The sequence below is a fragment of the Odocoileus virginianus genome, chromosome 8 (assembly GCF_023699985.2).
Source record: "Odocoileus virginianus isolate 20LAN1187 ecotype Illinois chromosome 8, Ovbor_1.2, whole genome shotgun sequence".
Lineage (NCBI taxonomy): Eukaryota > Metazoa > Chordata > Mammalia > Artiodactyla > Cervidae > Odocoileus > Odocoileus virginianus.
The window spans coordinates 14,552,941-14,578,623 of NC_069681.1; the positions used below are offsets into that span (position 1 = coordinate 14,552,941).

Sequence of the window (25,683 nt, forward strand, 5' to 3'; positions counted from 1 at the left end):
TTAATACCACCAGAGGCCAGTGGAGGTGGCTTCCAATTCTTGGTCCATCCCCTGAGGTCCAAGTCCCTCTAGCTTTCCTTTCTTTCCTCTACAGTTGGCCCGGCTGTTGCTCAATTTCCAGGCTGCTGTGGTGTTTATGCTCACGTTCTTAATTTCAGAAAATAGTCACAAATCCCTTTCAGAAAACGTCTTTTCCTCTACCCTTTTCTGAAAGACTCCTCAAACCATTGCCATTTATATTTTGGCCATGCTGTGCCATGTAGGAACCCCAAGGACTGAACTCGTGACCCCTGTAGTGGAAGCATGGAGTCTTAGCCAGTGAACCATCAGGGAATTCCCTGCAATATTTATATCCCACAACCTAACTCGTCTCTGCTTCTTTATGGCAGGTCCCCAAATAGTTGCACATATGTGTAGAACTTTATGGATTCTCAATCGAACACTAATTAGGGACTTCCCTGGTAGTCCAGTGATTAGGACTCCATGCTTTCACTGCCAAGGGCGAGGGTTCAATCCCTGGTCAGGGAACTAAGATCCTGCAGCACAACCAAAGCAGAAAATAAAAAACGCTGCCCATTCTTAACTACTCCTCCCATTAGGAAGGGGGTCAGTCCCTCCCCTTGAATCTGACCTGACTAAAGTGACTCGCTTGGCAGAGTGCAGCAGAAATGACCTTCTGTGACTTCTGATGCAAGGTCAGAAGCTGGAACAATGTCTTCAAGCCTTGAGTCACATCCAAATACTCTGAGGTCTTCACACATGAGCGGCCTCATGGAGAGACCTTGTGGCTCCAGACATAGTGAACAGAGAGGAGTCTTTTCTGATATGCCCTCTAGAAATTCCTGACCTGCAAGATTATGAAAGATAATGAAGTGGTGGTTCATGTAAAGGGCATGATTTTGGGGTTAGTTTGTTAGGTAGCAATACATAATAGGAAATAAACCATTCCCTCTATTGAAAAATATTTAAGCTGTGTCCATTTTTTCCCCACAAAATTATCCTATGTATGTACTTTTTTTGTGTTAAATACGTAAAAATTTCTCAGGATAGATTCTCTCATATAAAATTGCTGGATAAAAGGGCTGTCTTCTCTTTCCATTTCTCTGGCCTGTGCTTTGATAGGTGTTGGCAAGTTTCCCTCTAGAAAAGAGTGTATTAAAGTGGCATTTTCCTTCAACTTCACAAATATCTTTGAGGTCTCACTTCATCATCCTGTGTTTCATTTATTTACATCTAAATGGGAGAAAAACCTGCCTAACTTACAGGGTTTCGATCTAGAGGTCAAAAGGGAAATTTGAATAACATGACTGAGTGACTTCACTTTCACTTTTCACTTTTATGCATTGGAGAAGGAAATGGCAACCCACTCCAGTGTTCTTGCCTGGAGAATCCCAGGGATGGGGTCACATAGAGTCGGACATGACTGAAGTGACTTAGCAGTAGCATAAACGAAAATGTCATCTACGATGGTATGGGGATGAGACTCCAGTGACCTCATCTTTGTCCTTTTCCCAAGATCAGTTTAGTTCAGTCGCTCAGTCATGTCTGACTCTGCGAGCCCATGGACTGCAGCGTGCCAGGCTTCCCTCTCCATCACCAATTCCTGGAACTTGCTCAAACTCACGTTCAGCGAGTCAGTGATGCCATACAACCATCTCATCCTCTGTTGTCCCCTTCTCCTCCTGCCTTCAATCTTTCCCAGCATCAGGATCTTTTCTAATGAGTCAGTTCTTCGCATCTGGTGGCCAAAGCATTGGAGCTTCAGCTTCAGCATCAGTCCTTCCAATGAATATTCAGGGCTTATTTCCTTTAGGGTTGACTGGTTTGATCTCCTTGCAGTCCAAAGGATTCTCAAGAGTCTTCTCCACCACCAAGATAGCCTATGCAGTCCTGTCTTCTCATTTCTGTCTATGCACACATTGTATGAATACATAGTGTGTGCTCAGTCACGTCTACTGTTTACAACCCCGTGGACTGTAGCCCGCCAGGGTCCTCTGTCAATGAGATTTCCCAGGCAAGAATACTAGAGGCTGCTATTTCCTTCTCCATATGAATACATATGTGTGCTTTATACATACATGCATATATACACATATATGTGATATGAGTGTTTATCAATTTGAATGATTTTATGGGAACACTTGTCAATACTTGAATCAAATAAATATATTGTTAAAAATTACAGTAGAGAGAGTTCCCTGGTGGTCTAGTGGCTAGGAGTTGGTGCTTTCACCATTGTGACTTGAGTTCAGTCCCTGGTTGGGCAACTGAGATCCTGCAAACTGTGAGGTGAGGCCCCCTCCCCCCAAAAAAAACTCCATTAGCAAAGCTGCAGTTGTATTTGTCATGGCATCTAGTGCATCTGGGAATAAGCTAATCATCAGTTGGAAATAGGAAGAAATTTGACTTGTGATATAGAGTATAAAAGTGGGTCCATTATAAGAAATTTGTACTTCTGGAGGTGAGGGACCACTAGGTAGTATTTGCCCATACAGAAAAGAGCACTAGAGTCTGAAGCAGAATTCAGCATACTATATTCCATACTTTTCACTGAATTTTGAGCAGTCAGTGCATTGCTCAAATGTATATACTTCTGTGCTAGTGTTCTGCATTGAAAATACCCCAGGAACACTGCAGTTACTATTCCATTGCCCTTGTCTCTCCCCAACCCTGCAGGGCCGGCTGGTGACCACTGGTTCTCTGCTGTCTTCTCTTAGCTCCAGTTCTTCAGTTCAAGAATAGTCCAGTCATTGTGTTGGATATCTACCCTTTTCTCCCCTCATTTGCCTCATTTGCCCTCACAGCAGCTGATTAAAGATTCAGCCCTTGTCTAAATCATTTCTGTGAGTACCACAACCTGCACTGCATCCCTGTAGCACTGTGAACCACCAGTTGGTAAATTATATTTTAAGAAATTTAGCATAATATTTAAAAGAAAGTAGCATGATTATGGGGCTTCCCTGGTGGCTCAGTGGTAAAGAATCCACCTGCAGGAGCCTCGGGTTTGATCCCTGGGTTGAGAAGATCCCTTGGAGAATGAAATTGCAACCCACTCCAGTATTCTTGCATGGAGAATCCCATGGAGAGAGGAGCCTGGTGGGCTATAGTCCACCGGGTCACAAAGAGTTGGTTGCAACTTAGTGACTAAACAGCAACAACAATAACAAAGCATGATTATGAGTTTAGGAAAATCTGCAGTATAAGCACATTTGTGAGAGAAGATGCTTATATTTGGCCTCTGAAGGAAAATATTTGGTGAAGAATTATCATCACAAAACTCAACAGGATAAACTTCATTTCTGATATTTTTGTAATCAGCTTGGCCTGAAAAGGAGAAAGTGTGTTTTAGGTATATTAATTAAGCGAACAAAAAACCCCTTAACTTAGATGCAAAACTCACTGAAAAAAAAAAAAGAAAAAGAAAGTAATTATTAATAATTCTAACCATCTGTGAGTATTTTGGGAGTGTTTCCTTTGGTCAACAGTATGATACACTCTTTCATTCTCAGTTTTATCATTTCTCCAAAGAGATACACATTTGCTACAAGAATGTTAACTCTTTAAAATATTTAATATATTTATTTGGTTGCAGTGGGTGTTAGCTGTGGCATGTAGGATATGGTAAGTATGGAATCTCAACTGCTAGACCACCAGGAAAGTTTTAACTCTTGACTTTGATATAATTTTCAGTTCAAGTCAGTCGCTCAGTTGTGTCTGAATCTTTGCGACCCTATGAACTGTAGCACGCCAAGCCTCCCTGTCCACCACCAACCCCTGGAGACCACCCAAACCCATGTCCATTGTGTTGGTGATGCCATTTTAGACTTTAGAAAACTTCAGAAGTGCTACAGAGTTCTGATGTGCTCTTCATCCAGTTTCACCTTGTGTTACCATCTTACATAACCACATCATGTACAACAATCAAAGCTGGGAAATTACTTTGGTACACTACTGTTATCTAAACCATAGTGCTTATTTTTTTCCTATAGTTTTCCTGTTTTGGTCCCAAGATCCAATCCAGGCTCCCACATTGCATCTACTTGTCAAATCTTTCTCATCCCCTAAATGTAATAATTCCTCAGTCTTCCTTCTCATTTATGACTTTTGACTTTTTTTTGTTTTTTGACTTTGACACTTTTGAAGACTACTGGTGAGCAGTTTTGTTGGATGTCTGTCAATTTGAGTTTGTTTCATGTTTTCTCATAATGAGAATGTGGTTTTGCATTTCTGGCAAGAATATCACAAAAATGATACTGTGTCCTTCTTGAGCTATCATTAGGAGTTTCATGGTGATGATGTTGACCTTGATCACTTGGTTAAGGGGATGTCTTCCAGGTTTCTCCACTGTAATGTTTACAGTCACCCTCACCTCCCCCCACTAATAAATATCTTTGAGAGATCCTTTGATACTATGCAAATTTCTGTATCTCCTCAAAGTTTGACCCACTAATTTTAGCATCCTTAGATTTTCCCCTGCTTTTTAATTATTGCTGTGATATCCTTAATGATTTTTTCCCTTGGTCTTTCTACATTTATTTGTTGAAATTCTTTAGTAAAGTGGAGTTTTTTCTCCCCTATTTATTTATTCATATCAGTGTGAACTCAGGTATTTATTTTATTCTACAGGTTACAGTCAAATAATATCATTATTTTGTTGCTGAAATCTACATGACATAAATGGCAGAACAGCTTTCCAGTTGCACATCTGTGTCGTGAATTATTGATCCAGTTCTTCAATGCCTGACGTTTGAGTGGTTATTTGATACTATTTATGATGCCTGATATTGGAGGAGGACCCGGCAACCCACTCCAGTATCCTTGCCGGCAGTGTCACGGAGCACAGTTGTCAATAACGACACGTAACAATAAAGTTATTGATGTTGAGGCAGGGACTTCCGGTAGGGGCAAGTCTATTTCCGTTACGGCCTAGAGCCTTCGTCCTCTCGGTCTACATCCCAACCGGAAATACTTGTACCCCGTCGAAAGCCACGTCGGTCCTGGACTCAGTCCCGCTCACGCAGGGGAGGGAATCGCTTCCGGAGTCAGGGTGTTCTGGCTCGCCCCGCCCCGCCGCCGGTGCCGCGCTGGAAGCCTCAGCGCTCCCGGAAGTGGCCCTGGGCCTCTCTCTGTCTCTCTCGGGGTCCCCACCTCCCCGCTGCTGCTGCGGGCCGCGGGGGAGGCGGCGATGGCGGAGGCGGCTCTGCTGCTGTCGCTGCCAGAGGCGGCGGCGGAGCGCGACGCTCGGGAGAAGCTGGCTCTGTGGGATGGGAGAGCGGACACGACGGCTCCGCTGACCGACCGGCAGACGGACTCGGTGCTGGCGCTGAAGGCGGCTGCCGAGGCCCTGCCCGTGCCGGCCGAGGTGAGGCGACGGCGGGAGCCGGGCTGGGTCAGCTCCGTGGCCGTGTCCGCCGACGCCCGCCCTGCAGACCCCCGCCCCGGGTCTCTGCCCTCCTTCCCGAGCGCGGGGACGGCTCCGGTGGGCGAGGCTGCTCCCTTTCCCGGGCTGTCAGGCCTCTCGCTGCCCGGAACCGCCGGCGCTCCCCCTGCGGCGCGGGCCAGTTGGCCGGGAGCTTTGCCCCGGGTGTCCCTGGGGTCACCGAGGCCCGGTCCTGCCGCCCACACTCTCCCGGAAGGAGAGCATGGCGAACCCGAAGTGCTTCGCTTTCAGGACAGCCTCCTGTTGGTGTTGGTTTGCCACCTTAATGAATAACCCGGCTTCATTTTTCCCTAGGGGCGCCTGGGGAAGACCAGAGTTAGCCCCCGGTGACAGTTTTCATTCATCGCACGTTGATCAGTTGAGCTCTCGAATCAAGTGCCGGTTGTGTTTATATTTATAAAAATGTTTTTCTTTGGAAGCTAGGTCAGTACATTATTAGATAATGCTGGTTTTCGGTTTTAGTGTGAACGTTTCTAATTATAACTACCATTTGGGGATGCTGTGCATTTTACTGCCTGTGTGATTCAGTTCAATTGATTATAATATCAAGAAGTATGTTTCATGAGTTGTCAGATGCTTGACAAACTTTTTCTGGTTTGGGGCCCGGGTTTAGAAGGTCATTTTATTTGCACCCATGGTTACTTTTGATGTTGAAAGCCTGTTTTCACACGTTGGTGTCCAAAGGCAGGTGGAGTTTAGTGATTTAAGCTTTTAGAGGGTAAGAACTTCGGTTCGAAAGTTCTCACTTACACTGCCTCATGCTTTGCAGTAAAATACAGGTGTTCTTTCTTGGGTTTCTCTGTCCACCTGTATAAGTCTGTGCTGAAAGTGGATTTGAAATAAATGAAGAAGTAGGTGGAAATTTGCTTTGGCGTTGCCACCAAAACCTTTTATGCTCGGGGAATAGAAGTTGTTTGCTCTGTAAATATTTCAGTCTGTTTATAGTTGGATCTGGCCTGTTACCAAAGCAGTATGCTTGGACATCACAGTACCTTTGGCAAACTGTGTTCCATAAGAGAAGGGACCCAATTTGTTTCTGTTGCCTTGGGTCACAAACTATTATTCTTCCCATTGAGCATGAGGAAAAGGGGTTGGAGAGAAGTAAATGGAATCTCTTCATTTTCATCCTGTTATGTGATATTCTTGCAATATAAGGCCTACTGTTAGCCCCATGCAGTCATTTAACATATATTATGTGCCTAACTGAGGGCCAGGAATTGAGGGTGGAAAGATAAGAAGGACAAGATCCCTGCCTCATGGAGCTGACATAATTATGGTGATTATGAATATGTAAAAAAAGAGCTAAGAAGGTAAGTTCAAATGGTGGTCCAGGATATAGAGAAAATAAAACAGGATGGTATGACACCAAAGAATGAAGTATGCCCTTTCAGATAAGATGGAAGGCCTTTCTAAGAAATTAACTAAGTAGAGAACTCACGTTGGAAAACAAGAAGCCAGCATTGTAAAGACAAGAAAAGTAATCTAGCTGGAGGAAAAAGCAATGTAAAGTCCTGGGTAGGTAGAGTGTGACAAGATCAGAGGTTCAGTGAGGGTCTTCTGGTATATGCAGTCTTAGTGTTGGATTCCTGTGAGAATCAGATACCAGCCTGTCATTTACCCATCCTGGAACCCGTTAGAGGGATTTCTCATTGCCCTTCTGCTTTCAACAGCCCTCTTTCCCCTTTACGTGTCTGGTGGGGAGACTTGTGTGTACATGTGTGTGCTCAGTCTCATCTGACTCTTTGGGACGCCATGACTGTAGCCCTCCAGGTTCCTCTGTCCATGGAATTTTCCAGGCACGAATTCCGGAGTGGGTTGCCATTTCCTCCTCCAGGGGATCTTCCTGACCCAGGGATTGAACCTGGTGTCTCCTGAATTGGCAGGTAGATTCCTTACCACTGAACAACCAGGGAAGACAGAAACTGAATTTTTTAACCCTGTTGTCACTCTTTTAACATCGGCAGTGAGAAAGAATGCCTGTTTTTATTTTGTCCAACCCAGGTATCTGTAAAGGATTTTCTGTAGCATTTTCCAATTTTCAGGAGATAAATTGTTTCCTGAATAGCAGGAACTGGGCAAGTTAGTTGAATAGCAAGAGACCAGCTAACTTTCAATAAATATCATAAAGCTGTTAATAACTTTCTTTTTTATGAAAGTGAACTAGTCTTTTCTTGGAAAGGAGTTATACCTTTTAAGTTGGTGTTAAATAAGAAAATTTGTGGTAGACTGGTTTCTTGTAGCTAGGGCATATTTTTTAGTCATGAGATCATTTTTCTTTCTGCTGAGTTTAGTCATTCTGGATAAAATGCTGAGATGATTTACCCTGAAAGTTACCTGTAATTGACTGTTAGAGCTGTTTTCCTAAAGGCTTTGTGACTTTAGATTGATCCTTCCCTGAAACTGTTTTCTTCTTTATACAGTGGGGATGATATGTGCCTCTCCGGGTATGTGAGAATTAAATGATGTGTGTGCAAACAGCAAGCTGCCTGTCAGTGTTGTATTATGTATGTGCTTCTCTCTCCAGATGGTTCGCACTGTAAAAGTACAGACTAGAATCTTACCATCTTGAGCTGATGGAGGTGTCACTCAGACCAGGGGTCAGAAAAGAAGGAGTTAGGTGCCTTGAGGAAGGTTCTGAGTCTCCATCTGTACCTCTTCAATGATTTCCTCCAAGCAGAGTCGATAATGTCAGGTTTCGTTTAGGGAATAAGTTCATTACATTGATTACAAAAGTGATTTTCTCCAACCCAAAACTGTGCAAGAAAAGTTTGGAGGGAAAGGCATATTTGCTTATTTTTTCCTGGACCTGCTCAGCTGGTCAGGCAAGGCTTGATAGTTTGTAATTAGTATTTAATATGTTAGTGTCCCCGTTTATATACAGTAGCTCTCCGGAACTGCCAACCAGGACCAGTAGCCCAGTAGCCCAGTCTGGGCTCTTCCCTCTCTGATGGTTGATGTCCTCTCCATCCGGACACCGGGACAGTGCGTGTGAACCAGAGGTGTTCAGTCATCTCTCCAGGAGTGAAAGAGCCGTCAGGACAGGACAGTTGGTGACACCAACACACGCTTCTTAATTTCCCGTTCTGTTCCAGGTGCTTTGAGGAACGAAGACAGCTGGGCAAATGTACCTAATGAGGACATCTTTTTATAACTTCTTTTTAAAAAACATATTTATTATTTATTTGACTGCACCAGGTCTTAGTTGTGGTACGTGGGATCTAATTCCTTGACCAGGGGTTGAATCCCGGGCCCCTCCGTTGGGAGTGAGGAGTCTTATCCAAGGGACCACCAGCGAATTCTCTCATAATCTCTTAGAAAGAACTTGTTTTGTGATTCTAAAAAATTGTTTCTTAGAAGTGGTTGCATTGCGACTTCTAGCTTGTTTGGTTTGAGAGAAAATGGTTTTGTATTAGAAAGAGGCAACGGGACAGGAAGCCGCCTTCTGCTTTTGATATTTAAAAGTGCTTGTGGTTGGAAAGTGGTCATTTGTGCATGAAGTGATTAAGTAGAATGCTCCTTCATAATTCAGATTATCTCATTTACTCAAAACGTCTAGATTATATTTGGAGTAACTGTGTAGTACCTTCTCAAGTAGATAGAGTTTTCATATGATTTTATTTTTTAAAGTATATTAGAGGATACGTTTTTGTTCAGAGTGACAGAGCACATGTGTATGACAGCCCTGGATCCTTTTGACATGACAATAATGAGGATGTGGCACACCCAAAAAAAAGGTGGTTTCAGTCAATCTTCAGTTTTGGCAAATTCATCATTTAAGAAATGAATCTAAGACTTAATTATCTAACAATACAAATTTTGACAGTCTATAGAAGAGATGGTATACAGGTAACAAAATTTGAGAGTAAATATACTCTTAATACTAAGGGTATTAATTTCACTTTACATCATGGGAGTCAGTAGATAGGACCTTAAATTGATGAATTCAAACACAGTGTTGTTAATCTGTGTTTTCGAGTATGGAATAACCACCAAAAATACTGAAAACTGAACTTTTTAACTCTTCCGATGTTTTGGAATAAAAATGTGAATAATTTTTATAAAAGAAAGTTGATAAAAATTACAGATAATCTCTTTGGTTTCTTCTGCTTTTAAAAGTTCTTCATTTTACCCTACAATTCCTTAGAAATAGTTCTCAAATTATAAGTGTTGGTATTACCTCAGAGAAGAATTGAAAGGTCAGAGAAGAAGGGAAGAGGGCAACTTGATTTTCATGTAATCATTTTAAACTGCTGGACTTGTAAAATAATGCCCTTGTTACAATTTAATGACAAGAGTTGTGAATTTGAAGTAAGAAAATAAATTCCATCTTTTTCTTATACTCTGTTGAAAATGGTGCATATCAAATAAAAAAAGGCAAGATGTATGTATTATACTGCTATTTGGGTTTTAAAAAAAAGGTACACTTCCTTTGTATATGCATAAGCTGTTTTAGAAAAGCTTCATGAGAAACTGGTTAACATTAGTAGCTCCTGGGGAGGGAACTGGGTGGCTGGGGAATGGGTCCATGGGAAGAAGATGTTTCATATCATTTTGGATTTTGTGTTTTCTTAACGTTCCTCCTCAACCCTCAGCTATTGGTGGGCCTGAAGCTGCCCTTCTTTTTCTAGGTTTTTAGCTGCTTGGTGACAGTGGGACCTCAGCTCTCTAGTGGAATATAGTTTGTAGATTATTTGTATTTTTCCTATTATAAGAGTACAAGCCACACTCTGTCTAGCCTTTTTATTTCAGCCCAGCCTCCGTGTGCTTTCTTGCTTTCTGCTTTTTTCCCTCAAACCTCTGCCTGATCCACATCTCCCTTAGCCCTTCACCTTCTCGTGTGTGTGTTCGTTGCTCAGCCGTGTCTGACTCTCTGCGACCCCAGGGACTGTGGCCACCAGCTCCTCCGTCCATGGGACTCTCCAGGCAGGAACGCTGGAGTGGGCCGCCACGTCCTTCTCCAGGGACCTTCCCCACCCAGGGATCGGACCTGGGTCTCCTGCACTGCAGGTGGATGTTTTACCAGTCTGAGCTTCTTGGATAGCTCATAAACTGCTGAGAGAATTTTGTGTTTGAATGTTGCATGATCTGTTCATAAATAACTGATAAAGGTCATTTACAGACTCTTCTGTTTCCAAAAAGCAGTTCAATTCTGATAAATAAATTTACTTACTCTGTAAAGGGAACCCTTTTGCACTGTTGATGGGAATTCAAATTGGTGCAACCACTATGGACAACAATATGGGGGTTTCTTTTTTTTGGGGGGTTTCTTAAAAGACTAAAAATAGAACTACCATATGATCCAGCAATCCCACTCCTGGGTATACATCAGGAGAAAACTCTTAATTTGAAAAGATACATGCGCTCCAGTATTCATAGCAGCGCTACTTACAATAGCCAAGACACAGAAGCAACTTAAATGTCCATCAGCAGATGAATGAACTAGGGAGATTTGGCATTTATACAGTGGACTATTATGTAGCCATAAAAAGGAATGAAATAATGCCATTTGCAGCAGCATGGATGAATTAGAGATTATCACACTAAGTCAGGTGAGTCAGACAAAAACAAATATGGTATGACATATGTGCAGTCTAAAACAATGACACAAATACTTATTTACAAAACACACAGATTCACAAGTGTGGAAAAAGACTTTTGGCTTCGAAAGGTGGGAGCAGGAGTGGTAACTGAGGAGCTTGGGGTTAGCTGGTGTTTCCGACTGCATATAGATGAGATTAGCAACAGGGCTTTCTGTATGGCGCAGAGAGCTGTGTTCAGCACCTTTAACAGCCTGTAGCGGGAAAGAATCTGAGGAAAAATGTGTGTTTGTATATGGCTCGGCCACTGCGGTACAGCGGGAGCTAGCAGAGCATTGGAAATCAACTGTACTTCAATACAAACTAATAAAATGAACTTACTCTGTTTCTACCAGTGAGTAGTGGTGGTAATAATGATAACATGATGATAGCAGTAGCTCCGATTTCTCGGCTGACTGATCGGCAGGCCTGTGCTCCGCGCGTGGAGCACTGTCTCCGGCGGCGCCTCCCCGAGAAGACAGCTGGTTGGAGGCTGGCGTGGCTGCCCAGGGCGTGCGCAGCTGCACTTGGCTTCCTCTGTCCTCAGACCTCTGGTGTCAGCGGACAGTTCTGGTCACACTTGAAACTCAAGGTAGATTCTCACCAGATCTCAGAAACTTAATTCTTACTGCCCAACAGCCCTTTTATATGCAGAGATTGGGTCACCATCCAGCACGAGTTTATATGAAGAGGTGATGCCCTTAATACATGTTTACATACATCCAAGACCCTCCTGGCTCTCGAGTCAGACTCATTTGTGGGGAGACTGGGGATCAGTCACCTTCCTGAACTTCTTTTTTCTGTGTGCAGCTTCCCAGTGATACAAGAAGTCTGTTTTCTCACAGTTTTGGTTTCTTGTTTTTTGCAGTGGCCCCATACATATAATGTAATTTCTATTTTGGACGAGTGAAAAGTGCTCAGTCGTGTCTGACTCTTTGCAAGGACTGTAGCCTGCCAGGCTCCTTTGTCCACAGAATTTGCCAGGCAAGAATGCTGGAGTAGGTTGCATTTCGTTCTCCAGGGGATCTTCCCAACCCAGGGATCGAACTTGTGTCACTTACATCTCTTACATTCAGTTCAGTTCAGTCGCTCAGTTGTGTCCGACTCTTTGTGACCCCATGAACCGCAGCACCCCAGGCCTTCCTGTCCATCACCAACTCCTGGAGTCCACCCAAACCCATGTCCATCGAGTCGGTGATGCCATCCAACCATCTCATCCTCTGTCGTCCCCTTCTCCTCCTGCCTTCTATCTTTCCCAGCATCAGGGTCTTTTCCAGTGAGTCAGCTCTTCGCATCAGGTGGCCAGAGTATTGGAGTTTCAGCTTCAACATCAGTCCTTCCAATGAACACCCAGGACTGATCTCCTTTAGGATGGACTGGTTGGGTCTCCTTGCAGTCCAAGGGACTCTCAAGAGTCTTCTCCAACACCACAGTTCAAAAGCATCAAATCTTTGGTGCTCAGCTTTCTCCACCGTCCAACTCTCACATCCATACATGATCACTGGAAAAACCATAACCTTGACTAGATGGACCTTTGTTGACAAAGTAATGTCTCTGCTTTTTAATATGCTGTCTAGGTTGGTCATAACTTTCCTTCCAAGGAGTAAGCATCTTTTAATTTCATGGCTGCAATCACCATCTGCAGTGATTTTGGAGCCCAGAAAAATAAAGTCGGCCACTGTTTCCACTGTTTCTCCATCTATTTCCCATGAAGTGATAGGACCAGATGCCATGATCTTAGTTTTCTGAATGTTGAGCTTTAAGCCAACTTTTTCACTCTCCTCTTTCACTTTCATCAAGAGGCTCTTCAGTTCTTCTTCGCTTTCTGCTATAAGGGTGGTGTCATCTGCATATCTGAGGTTATTATTTCTCCTGGCAATCTTGATTCCAGCTCGTGCTTCCTCCAGCCCAGCATTTCTCATGATGTACTCTGCATATAAATTAAATAAGCAGGGTGACAATATACAGCCTTGACATACTCCTTTTCCTATTTTGGACCAGTCTGTTGTTCCATGTCCAGTTCTGCATTAGCAGGTGGATTTCTTGAGCACTGTGCCACTTGGGAAGTCCATCATTAACTTAGAAATACTTAGGTATTAAGTAAGTTGCTTGTTGTAACACAGCGCGTAGTGAGCAGGAGCAGGGAATTCCCTGGTGGTCCAGTTACTAGGACTCTGCTTTCACGGCTGAGGATGCGGGTTCGATCCCTGGTGGGGCACCTAGGATCCCGAAAGTTGCAGGGCTGAAAAAGTAGGGAGCAGGAGCAGGGTTCAAAGCAGGCTGTGCTATAAAGTGCTTTATTTACCATGGCTGAGAGAAGAGCCCCACGTGAACCCAGGTACAAAATCCCCTACATTTAAATGGTCATATTTCTAAATTAATGATGGTGCATTTTGCATCTCCCTTATTTTATTTTAGCTTTAAAAAGAAAATAATGCCTTCAGATGAAATTTCTGTATCTAGAAATATAGGAAGCAATTTCCTAAAACCTTGGATTAAGGTCTTTTATTGCTAGACCTTAGATGTCATGCCCTAAGGGTTGAAAACTGGGATTGAAAAGATAACAGTTGGGGCTTTTTTTTTTACTTTCCCCAGCAATCACAACCCCCCCCCCCCCCTTTTAGGTCTAAAAACAGCCTGCCTGTGTGACTCTAGGCAAATGAACACCGGGACTATCTTTGGTAATGGAGAACTAGACAGTATTCTGGGTCTGATGGCATCAAAGTGAGGCTCTTAGGACTCTGATGTGACACTCTGAAATTCTTTCTCTTCAGTTGTAATTTCAAAATCTGTCAGCTGGAAGATGTGGGTGAAGTATGTCAGCTGTGTAGAAATAGTGGAAGGAGGTGCAGTTGTTGGTCATTGATTTTTGGGTACACTTTGTTTTCTGTTGGTTGGTGTTAAGGAGGTCAGTCTTTTGTGCTGATACCTGAGAGGGCCAGCTCCTTTCATTAGCACACAGGGTTTGCCTTTGACTGGTGCTAGTTCACCAGAGGTTCCAGTAGGAAAATGTGTGCAAATTAGTACAGATTGACCACCAGTTTTCAAAAGGTAAGTCTAAAACTTTACTAATGGGATATTGGTATCCTGTTTGCATTTTGAGACTAACGTTTAATATGTGTGTGTGCTCAGTTGCTCAGTTGCGTCTCACTCTTAGCGACTCCTTACAGATCCCAAGGACTGTAGCCTGCCAGGGTCCTCTGTCCATGGAATTTTCCAGGCAAGAATTCTGGAGTGGGTTGCCATTTCCTCCTGCAGAGGATCTTCCCAACCCAGAGATCGAACACACATCTTTTGTGTCTCCTGTGTTGAGAGGCAGATTCTTTATGGCTGTGTCAGCATAGAGAGAGCCTAACTATAAGTGTTAGTATTATATGGTACTTACTAACCTCAGATGATTTAATGGAAAACATTTCTCTTCCAGAACAACTGAGATGGACTACCAATCTTGAGTTAAGTTCAGAGAATTTTCAATTTATTTGAATCACTTTGTGACTCTTTTTTTTTTCAAGCTCCCGATTGAAGATTTATGCAGTTTAACCTCCCAGTCACTGCCCATTGCACAGACTTCAGTAGTGCCTGAATCTACAGAAGACATTCTCTTGAAGGGATTCACGTCCTTAGACATGGAAGAAGAAAGAATCGAAACTGCACAGCAGGTGAATAACAGCTTTTTCTTCTAAGAATATTTATTGTTTCAAATGTCTCAGGAGAGGGCTAATAAAAAAAGGCCCTAGTTAAGACTTTTGACCTTTTAAAATTGTAGTTAAAATCTTTCTAGAATTTTTTTGTGTGTGTGTGGGAGAAGGATGTATTATATGCAGCAAGTAAGGAAAACACCAGGGATCTTGCCCAAAGCAGTATCTCTTTCTAGAACAGTCTTGATTTTGTGATTTTGTGTTAGTGGTGGCCATTTCTTAAGTGTCTTAAGTGAACCTGTTGCCCAGTTTTATTTGCGGTACAGATAAAAATATGATTTCCAAGTCTGAATGTTGATAGACTGTTACATTTATTAAGGTTTTGATATTTTATGCCTTTCTGACCTCCTCCCACTGTGTGTGTGTTAATGTGTGCCCCCCCAGCATGCGAGTGTGCTCACATGGACATACACAGACCTGCCCCCACTTGTTGATAGGTAATTTCTTTCTTAAAAACCTCAGTATTCTCTTTAGACAAACACTTATGGTTATTTTTCAGTAATTTAGCATATGTAATCTATTGTTTTTTTTGCTTGTTTTCACTTGTTCCCAGCTATAAATTTAAGTCACCTATAACTTGAGTTTGAAAAAAAAATTAAAGCTGAGGCAGTTACCAAGTGAAACATGAAGCAGATGTGCTGAATTGCACACACACTTAGTCAGGAAGGGCAGTGCTGCAGAGTGATGAAAAGCTCTAGCTCTTGAGTTAGGCCAACCTGGATCTGAAAGTCACCTCCATTTCTTATGATCAGGGTTCAGTGAACGAAAGCCAAGGTACTTGGCGAGTGTAATATCTTGGGAGAATAAAGCATACCTTTGACTTCAGATCCCACGTGAGAACTATAGAAGATAATCTTGCACCATGTCTATGAATTTATTTGGAGTATTTGAGGAAAAAATCTGGATTAAATTTGCACTTGCCTGTCTCTCTTTAACGGAGAAGGCAATGGCGCCCCTCTCCAGTGTTCTTGCTTGGAGAATCCCAGGGACGGGGAAGCCTGGTGGACTGCCGTCTATGGGATTGCACAGAGTCGGACATGACTGAAGCGACTCAGCAGCAGCAGCAGCATCTCTCTTTAAATTAAAAAAATCTAATACATTGAGTTATAATTTACACATAATGAAAATGTACTCATTTTAAGTATACAACTTGATGATGGGCCCAGAATTCAAATCCAGGTTTAGTTGATGCAAAAGCTATGTTTTTAAACCACTCCTTTATCTTATTTCTGAGCTTATAGTCTCACAATTATTATTAGATAATGTTAATATTTGCCTGAAGCCCTATGTTACCAACTCATATTAGGCAAATTAGCAAGTAGGCAGGAGAAGGCAATGGCAACCCACTCTAGTTCTCTTGCCGGGAGAATCCCATGGACGGAGGAGCCTGGTGAGCTGCAGTCCATGGGGTCCCTAAGAGTCGGACACGACGGAGCGACTTCACTTTCACTTTTCACTTTCATGCATTGGAGAAGGAAATGGCAACCCACTCCAGTGTTCTTGCCTGGAGAATCCCAGGGACGGGGGAGCCTGGCGGGCTGCTGTCTATGGGGTCGCACAGAGTCGGGCACAGCTGAAGCGACTTAGCAGTAGCAGCAGCAGCAAGTAGGCAATAACCTCTTAGGAAGAAATATTTATTCCTGTTAATACATATTGTCTTGTTAATACTCTTATTATTTGGCTCTGAATGTGGCCAGTGTTTTTAAGATACTTTGCTTTCACTAGCATGTAGACACTGACCATGCAATTAAGTTATCATCTCCTGGCTTAAAACTTTTAATATCTGAGCCCCAAACAATATGACTTAGTGTCTGCCCTTCTGACTTGCTGTTTAGCATGTAGCCACTCTTCACTTTGTTGTAGTGTTATTGACAACATTATATTCTATTTTTTCCAGTTTTTCTCATGGTTTGCAAAGCTACAAACTCAGATGGATCAGGATGAAGGAACTAAATATAGGTATGTGCTCTCATTTGTTGGCTATCCTGATTTTTAGATCATCTGAAGCATTTTGTAATCTGTGTCTTTAAATAAAATAAAGGTACAAAGAAAACTTGATAGTCACATGTTCTTTAAGGATAGGTAGAGAAGATGTAGGTCATTACAACTGGTAGTGAAAGTTGTGTGATTAAAAGAAAAGTAAGTTAGCAGGTTAGGAGGGAGAGACTTTGATTTTTAGATAACTTTAAATGAAGTGGGAGTGTTGTCAGGAACCCTGCTGTCTTTTCTTTAGAGGGAGAGACCCAAGAGACTTTAGGGATGGCCGACTGGACCGGGCGTGTGCTGTGTTTTGTTTGCGTATATTGACGACATGGAGGAAGTGACTGTATGATCTCTAGCTGATTTGGGGGCTCTGGGTTGAACATTTGCATTCATTTAACATTAAGTGACAACTGTTGCTAGGCACTGTATTAGGCTCTTTTATGTATGATTCCATTTAGTCTTCATAGCAGCATTATCCCCATTTTACAAATAAGTAAACTGGGACCTGGAAATATTGAATCCTTGCCTAATGTCACGGAGACTTGGGCAGAGCTGGGACTTGGACTCACATCTTCCAAGTTCAGAATTCTTCCCGTGACTTTGTCCCTCAAAGGCAGACTTGACCTGAGGGATGGACCTGCTTGATGACCTTGGTGGCCCTGGTGTCCCAGTCTTTGAGAGCTGAGCCCATGATTTATTGACCTACATGTGAAAAGCCAGTTTATGGCTCCAAGGCTGATTCCTTTCCTTGCTCATAGTTTCAGTCATTTTTCTCTTTAAGCATTGAAACAGTTTGTGACATAGTTTTTGCTACATTTCTGAATTAATAAATGTTTGTGACTAGGTTAGACTTTCCTTCTGAAATGCAAGCATTTGGGGGAAAAACAAGATTTTGCTGTTTATTGTCTATGCTTATTGGGGGAAAATACTATTGCCAATCCCCTTTTGGTTCTGTTTTCTAGACAGATGAGGGATTACTTGTCTGGGTTTCAGGAGCAGTGTGATGCTATATTGAATGATGTAAACAGTGCTCTTCAGCATCTGGAATCATTGCAGAAACAGTATCTTTTTGTGTCCAATAAGACAGGAGCCCTACATGAAGCCTGTGAACAGCTCCTGAAAGAGCAGGTAATTTGGAAGAAGAGAGAATGTCAGTGACTATATTTAATATTTTTAAATAAATGAATATAATTTAATTCTGATTTCCTTAATTTTGAACACTGCTCTGTAAGAGACTTGCATTTGTAAGCATGCAAATGGTTACTTTGACAGCCTGCTTTTAAGCTTATGTGAGCAGGGACCCTGGCAAGCTCTCATATGTTTTGAGCTGTTAGGTCTCAGTACAGTTTCAGAGTGGAGAGGATATTTTGTTTGCTCTGTCTGCTCTTTATTACTGACACTATTTTTGGCCACGCTGCGTGGCTTACAGATCTTAGTTCCCTGACCAGGGAGTGAACCCCAGCCTTGGCAGTGAAAGCACCGAGTCCTAACCACTGGACCACCCAGGAATTCCCTGTTGACACTTTTCAAGCAGGGGGCAGTGATTGTAGTAATGGTGGGGTTTATAAAGTGATGAGCAGATCTAAATTGCACATAAACTTTTGACTTAAAGATAGAATATTTAAGTTACTATATTTATCTCAGAGATGTCTCTGTGTGTATTTTGTATGATTTTTAAAAGGCAGTGCTTTGTTATTTTGTAAAAAGAGCTTATATAATTTACTGTAAGGATCATTGCTTATTATAGCCCATGATTGCAGAAATCTTTGGGCATTATTGTGAAACTGTATATCTAATGTAAACCTGTATGACTGATATAAACCTCTTCAATGTAATTTTGAGACTGGAGTTTTGATTCTTATATTCTTGTAATAATTGATTTTTCTCTTTTAAAAAACTGCAAGTCGGAACTTGTTGATCTGGCCGAAAACATTCAACAAAAACTTTCCTATTTTAATGAATTGGAAACTATTAACACAGTAAGCATTGTTTTGTTTTTTTTTTTTATCTATTTCCCCCTCCTGAGTATAATCTTTAAACTTATAAATTGGCTTGAGTGGTATTTTTAATTTAACAGTTTGCTTGTTGTTACGGTATTCCTATTTGTGGCTGATAGACATACCATGACCAGTTCAGATTTTTTCCACATATGACTTAAATAATAGTTCTTTTTATATTGTATTCTTGTTATTAAAATCTCTTTTTTGGTTAACTCTTTAATAGTATCTTATTGGCAAGCTGTGATGTTTATAAGAAGAAATATTCCATTTTAAATGTTTCTGTGGTTGTGTTTCTATAATATTAATTAAAACATTTCTTAAACTAATCTCATGTTTAGTTTGAGGAAAACTATAGCCCTCTTAAAGCATTGTATCCCAAAGGGATCGTCACAATGAGGACTGCTGTGTAAATTATATTTTTCTTTGCTTCTGGCTCATTAATTATAATAACTGTGTATATATCATGTTATTAAAATTATTAAAAGTAATCTTAATTATTAAAGTTCTTTGAGAGAGAAATAAAAATGGTAGCCAATTAACAATGGAATACATTGACAAACTATTTGTATATCAAGATTAGAAATAATTGATTTTACTTATATTTTATATATATTATATAGCTTTATATATTTTAATATATATTGTCTATTACATTAAACTTTAAATATCATGTTTATATTATGTTACCTGTATTTATACTCATTATTACTTGTATATGTTTACTTAATATTTTACTTTTATAGTATGACTGCTAAACTTAATGTTTTAACTTTGAGAAAATCACCACTTTCTGAAATGTGAAAATTTATGTTTTAAAGTACTAGAAAATGAAAAATCTAGGTTCTTGATGTATTATTTTACTGTAACTGTACAATGGATAATGTTTGCTAATTCATGAAGAGCTCCATTAAAGCTCATTAGGAATAAACTGAATTCAATCCATATAATTTTAATTTGTCCTCTATTGTATTGTAACACATGGGCTGCATTTGAGGCTACTTTTTGACTCTTAAAATGTAAAGCTTTTTTTTTTCCCTTAAAGAAATTGAATTCGCCCACGTTGTCTGTGAATAGTGAAGGATTTATACCTATGCTGGCCAAGTTAGATGATTGTATAACATACATCTCAGCTCATGTAAGTCATGGTATTTCTGTATGTTTTTAAAAAATCTTAACATCTCTGTTACATCACTTCTTAAATAATAATTATTTCTTCCTAAGGGAAAATACATATCTGTAATATACTTGAAGAAAAACTGAGGTAAATTCTTAGTCACTTTCAGTAGTGATGTAAAAAAGTATTGTACTTTAAGCTGCTATGGAAACCCTTGAAGTAGAAAAAGGGTCTGGCTGACACATCTTTATCCCATCTAAAAGGACTAGTGATTTGTTTAGACTGGTGACTTTTGTTTTGCTAGCTACTTCCTTGGAAACAAAAATTATTACTTGGCAGGGGAAGTGAAGGGACAAGTCCTTTAGTATAATCACCATCTCCTTCTGTCCACTGAGGATTTATAGCTGTATTTATTTCACCCAACTCCTATCCTTTTCCTAGCTGAGCCTCACATATTAGCCTTGAGGTCTGTGGGGTACTGAAAATATATTTTGCTAAAAATGGCAAATATTTCCTGAGCCCCTGCTTTGTGTCAGGCACAGAGAATTTGGCTCTGACCGAAACAGTCATAGTACTTGTCTTCAAGGAGCGTATGACCCACGTAAGACCTTTTGAGCTTTCTGTACAGCTTTACATAAAGCTTGGTTTTCATTAAAAGTTTGCTTTGTTAATGTTTGTTTCATCTTTATAAATCTTTCCCTTTCCTTTACAGCCGAATTTTAAAGATTATCCTGTATATTTACTGAAGTTTAAGCAGTGTCTTTCTAAAGCTTTGCATCTCATGAAGACATACACTGTGAACACACTACAGAACCTCACAAATCAGTTATTAAAAAGGGTGAGTTAACTGGTGAGGTGGGGTTTTTGTTTGTTTGTTTGTTTGTTTTCTATAACCTTAGTCTGACATAGAAGAACTATACAGAAAAGATCTTCATGATGCAGATAACCACAGTGGTGTGATCACTCACCTAGAGCCAGACATCCTGGAATGCAAAGTCAAATGGGCCTTAGGAAGCATTACTGTGAACAAAACTAGTGGAGGTGATGGAATTTCAGTTGAACTATTCCAAATCCTAAAAGATGATGCTGTGAAAGTGCCGTACTCAATATGCCAGCAAATGTGGAAAACTCAGCAGTGGCCACAGGACTGGAAAAGGTCAGTTTCCATTCCAATCCCAAAGAAAGGCAACGCCAAAGAATGCTCAAACTACCTCACGATTGCACTCATTGCACACACTAGCAAAGTAATGCTCAAAATTCTGCAAGCCAGGCTTCAACAGTACATGAACCGTGAACTTCCAGATGTTCAAGCTGGTTTTAGAAAAGGCAGAGGAACCAGAGATCAAATTGCCAACATCCACTGGATCATGAAGAAAGCAAGAGAGTTCCAGGAAAACATCTGCTTCTGCTTTATTGACTACACCAAATCTTTGACTGTGTGGATCACAACAAACTGTGGAAAATTCTGAAAGAGATGGGAATACCAGCACACCTGACCTGCCTCCTGAGAAATCTGTATGCAGGTCAAGAAGCAACAGAACTGGCCATGGAACAACAGACTGGTTCCAAATTGGGAAAGGAGTATGTCAAGTCTGTATACTGTTACCGTGTTTATTTAACTTATATGCAGAGTACATCATGCGAAATGCTGGCCTGGATGAAGCACAAGCTGGAATCAAGATTGCCAGGAGAAATATCAATAACCTCAGATGTGCAGATGACAACCACCCTTATGGCAGAAAGCGAAGAACTAAAGAACCTCTTAATGAAAGTGAAAGAGGAGAGTGAAAAAGTTGGCTTAAAACTCAGCATTCAGAAAACTAAGATCACATGTAAATCCATGGCTAATTCATTTCAATGTATGACAAAAACCACTGCAATGTTGTAAAGTAATTAGCCTCCAACTAATAAAAATAAATGGAAAAAAAAAAAGAAAACTAAGATCACAGCATCTGATCCCGTCACTTCATGGCAAATAGATGGGAAAACAATGGAAACAGTGACAGACTTTTTTTGGGGGCCTCCAAAATCACTGCAGATGGTGACTACAGCCATGAAATTAAAAGATGCTTGCTCCTTGGAAGAAAAGTTATGATCAACCTAGACAGCATATTAAAAAGCAGAGACATTACTTTGCCAGCAAGGGTCCGTCTAGTCAAAGTTATGGTTTTTCCAGTGATCATGTATGGATGTGAGAGTTGAGCTATAAAGAAAGCTGAGCACTGAAGAATTGATGCTTTTGAACTGTGGTGTTGGAGAAAACTCTTGAGAGTCCCTTGGACTGCAAGGAGATCCAACCAGTCCATCCTAAAAGAGATCAGTCCTGGGTGTTCATTGGAAGGACTGATGCTGAAGCTGAAACTCCAATACTTTGGTCACCTGATGCGAAGAACCGACTCACTGGAAAAGACCCTGATGCTGGGAAAGATTGAAGGCAGGAAGAGAAGGGGACAGCGGAGGATGAAGTGGTTGGATGGCATCACTGACTCGATGAACATGAATTTGAGCATACTTCGGGAGTCGGTGAAGGACAGGGAAGCCTGGCATGCTGCGGTCCGTGGGGTCGCAAAGAGTCGTACACGACTGAGTGACTGAACTGAACTGACTGAGCTCCATTTTTTTAACCTTTTGTTAAAAAAGAATATACATTGCAATGTCATTTATAATAAGAAAAATGCCATATATATTTGTCTGTCACAGTTTTATTTTCAAAGAATACATAAGAATGTGAGAAATAATTCAGTACTCTATGATTAAAAAAAAGATTCAGACTATTTCTCACTGAAACATTTTCTGTCTTTTTAAAGAAAATATTAGGAAATACATCAAAATGATAAAAGTGGTTCTGAGTGGTGGAATTATATATGATGGATGATTTGAGTATTTTTCTTTATAAATGATGGGTTATTTAATTTTCTCTATTTAAGAAATGTATTATTATTGAATGCCTCCTAAATGCTTGGCATTATAATGGGAACGGTACAGTAGTGAAAGGAGATAACAAGGTCCCTGCCTTCATGGAGCTTATATTCAGGAGAAATAATCAGTAAAGAAAGAAATAAATTAGTCAATTAAAGATTGTGGTAGATGCTAGGTGGAAAATTAGCTGAGTGTTAGGTTAGAAAATAAGAGTGGAGCTAGATAGGATGGTCATTGAACACATTTCTTTCCTAAAAAAAATAAAACCTTAAAGGTAATACATTTTGTTTTTTAAGCTTACTTTCTAAAAATATGGAATATTTTCTTGAGCTTTCCGTTCAGAGCTACTGATTTTTGTATTGCATTTTATCATTCACATTGCTCTTAGCTTACAGAACAGATTGTATAATTTTTCTATTTTGCAAAATTTTTAATTTTGAAACTAATACCTAATACGTACTGGTGCTTACTATGTGTTAGTGCTTTGTGACTGAGCTCTGTAGAACGTTTGTGCATATGTTTTGTCACCATTTAATGGATGCCCTGTATCTCAGAGAGGTTAAATAATTTGACCAATGTTCTACAGTCAGTAAATGATTGTGAATCTGAATTTAGTCTTTTTTACCGCCAAAATTCTTGAAGCATAGGGTAAATTTTAATTATAAAAAGGAGAGAGATGGCAGCTCCACACAATTATTTTATATGTAGCAATAACAGTATTTAGTCTTTTTCTCTGTAAGCTTTTGGTTGGTATATAGGCCAAGCAGGAGCCATATGACATGGTTTGTGTTATATTTTCTGAATAATTTTTTGTTTGCTAATTATCTGCCTTCTCTGTCCTCCACCTTGTGTCTTTAGGATCCTTCATCTGTACCTAATGCAGACAATGCCTTTACACTATTTTATGTGAAATTTCGAGCTGCTGCCCCCAAAGTCAGAGTAAGTCTACTGACATAAAAAAGATACTGCTATGAAATTTATTTAGCCAGCCCTTTGGAAATGCTAATATATGTTAGGTCCTTTGCTTATACCAGGAAAATGAGCATGAATGAATGTTAGGCTTTGTCCTTCCACATTACAGCAGTATATGTTGAGGGGCTTTAAGCCCACAGAGCAGGAAACACCTATCTCTTCTGTGATGCTCAGGGAAGGTTTCCAGATGAAGCTGATATTTGAGCTTAAAAAGCTTGAATGTAGAGAGCACTTGAGGGGATTGATAAGGATATTTTTTACAGAGAGAGCAACATGTACAGGGAAGGTAATAGAACCATAATATGTATTTGGGGAGAACCTCATGTAATTTGTTGATACTAGAACACAGACTTTAGTGGAGTGTGATGAGAAATAAGAATGATGGCAGAGACCATCTCACGAAGGATGTTTCATGTCATGCTAATTCAGGAAAAGCAGAGAACCAGTACAATATTTTAAACCAGTGTCATCCCAGATACAGCTGACTGGAGCTGGTATGTGTATCTTGTTGCAAAGTTTCTAGAAAGAGTGATCTGCTTTTGCTGACTTTGACCCCACTCTCTTCCTTGTATCCATCTTGAAAGTAAGTGGAAAGGAGTTTTTGTTTTTCAAAGCAGGAACTTGGTCTTGTTTAGAGAAGATATAGCAGCTAGTTGATAGTTCAAGGTTTAGATTGTGCCAGGTTGGTTGCTTTCACTTGTTAATCAATTAACAGTGATAGAGTTTTGATTAGCAAAAATGGTGTAGGCAAGAGGGCTCAGTGGTGAGTGGTATTTTTTGGTCTGTTAGAAATTGACAAAGTAAGGTGTAGTAGTGTTTTTCAGGATTTGGTGAGACAGGTGATACTGCTAATGGACTGTATTAATAGTTAATTTCTTCCTCAAAAACATTTTAGCAGAATGAAACAAAAGTCTCTAAAAATATTTATCTTTTCTGACCCAGTGCTGGGAGCCCCCAACTGGGACGTAGGTATTATCATTGTATCAGCTTTCCAAGGTCAGAAATGGAATCTCAGTGATGTGGGCTTGTTCTCCTGGGCTCAGACAGCTACTGGGAGTCAGCACTTAAACCCTCTAGTTTCACTTCATGACCTGGAGCTCTTAACCACTGGGCTGATTTTAGAAAACAACCTTGATGACTAGCGATAGAAGAATGTCTGACTTAGAGTGCATCCACTCAGTAGGATATCAAATAGCCATGTAAAGTGATGTTTTAAATAGTATTTATAATGATGATTCACTGACTGTTTACTGAGTGCCAGGCAGTAAGGCTAAGGCTTTTCAAACATTTTCATCTGATAATGGAAGTTATTTAATAAAAGGAAAGTGTTTTAAAATATTATTTTTCAAAAGCAGATTGTAAAGCTGAATATATAGTATAATTCCAGTTTTGTTTAAAAAGGAAAGTAACTGTGTACATACAAACACTGAAAGAAAATATTCTAAAATACTGTGATTTTTTTTAAAAAAAATTTTGCATTTTAGGTGATTTTTATGTTTCAGCTTTATTGTATTCCTAGATTTTCTAACATGAGCTTCTGTTACTGTTACAATTGGAAAGTAATTAAAAGTATAACTAAAACAGATGAAGCTAGTGAGCTTTTCTTTATTCCACAGACTCTCATTGAACAGATAGAACAACGATCTGAAAAAATACCTGAGTGAGTACCTGCAGGTTCTTCAGTTTCCAAATTGCCTTCCTTGAAGTTCTACTTTCCCAAGTTTGCTGTGTCCCTGATGTTTTCTGAGCAATTACCTTGTGTGCTATACCAGCCTTTTCTTGTGGCACACAGCTCAATTTGGGGAACAAGGTTACAGACCTGACTTTGTGAGTTTACAAAGCATCTTTTTCCCATATAGCAGGATTTTCTTCTCATTGAGATAAAGGTAGGACCACTGCTCCTGGAAGATGAATCTTTCTTTAAAAGATAAAGGTTTTGTTAGATCATTGTGATGTTTGCTTTTTCTTTATATACATAAAT

The 25,683-nt window shown here is 40.4% G+C and overlaps 1 protein-coding gene across 1 annotated transcript in view; it reads left to right on the forward strand.

Annotated features, from left to right (window-relative positions):
* Window positions 1-4,962: 4,962 nt before the first annotated feature.
* COG3 (component of oligomeric golgi complex 3) overlaps window positions 4,963-25,683 on the forward strand; it is a 60,165-nt gene continuing 39,444 nt past the window's right edge. The window contains exons 1-9 of the mRNA XM_020873920.2: window positions 4,963-5,362; window positions 14,529-14,675; window positions 16,612-16,673; window positions 17,660-17,825; window positions 18,602-18,676; window positions 19,740-19,832; window positions 20,524-20,649; window positions 23,589-23,669; window positions 25,319-25,362. Of these exons, the coding sequence (XP_020729579.2) occupies window positions 5,186-5,362; window positions 14,529-14,675; window positions 16,612-16,673; window positions 17,660-17,825; window positions 18,602-18,676; window positions 19,740-19,832; window positions 20,524-20,649; window positions 23,589-23,669; window positions 25,319-25,362 (971 nt within the window). The 5' untranslated portion in view covers window positions 4,963-5,185. The remainder of the gene's footprint in view (window positions 5,363-14,528; window positions 14,676-16,611; window positions 16,674-17,659; window positions 17,826-18,601; window positions 18,677-19,739; window positions 19,833-20,523; window positions 20,650-23,588; window positions 23,670-25,318; window positions 25,363-25,683) is intronic.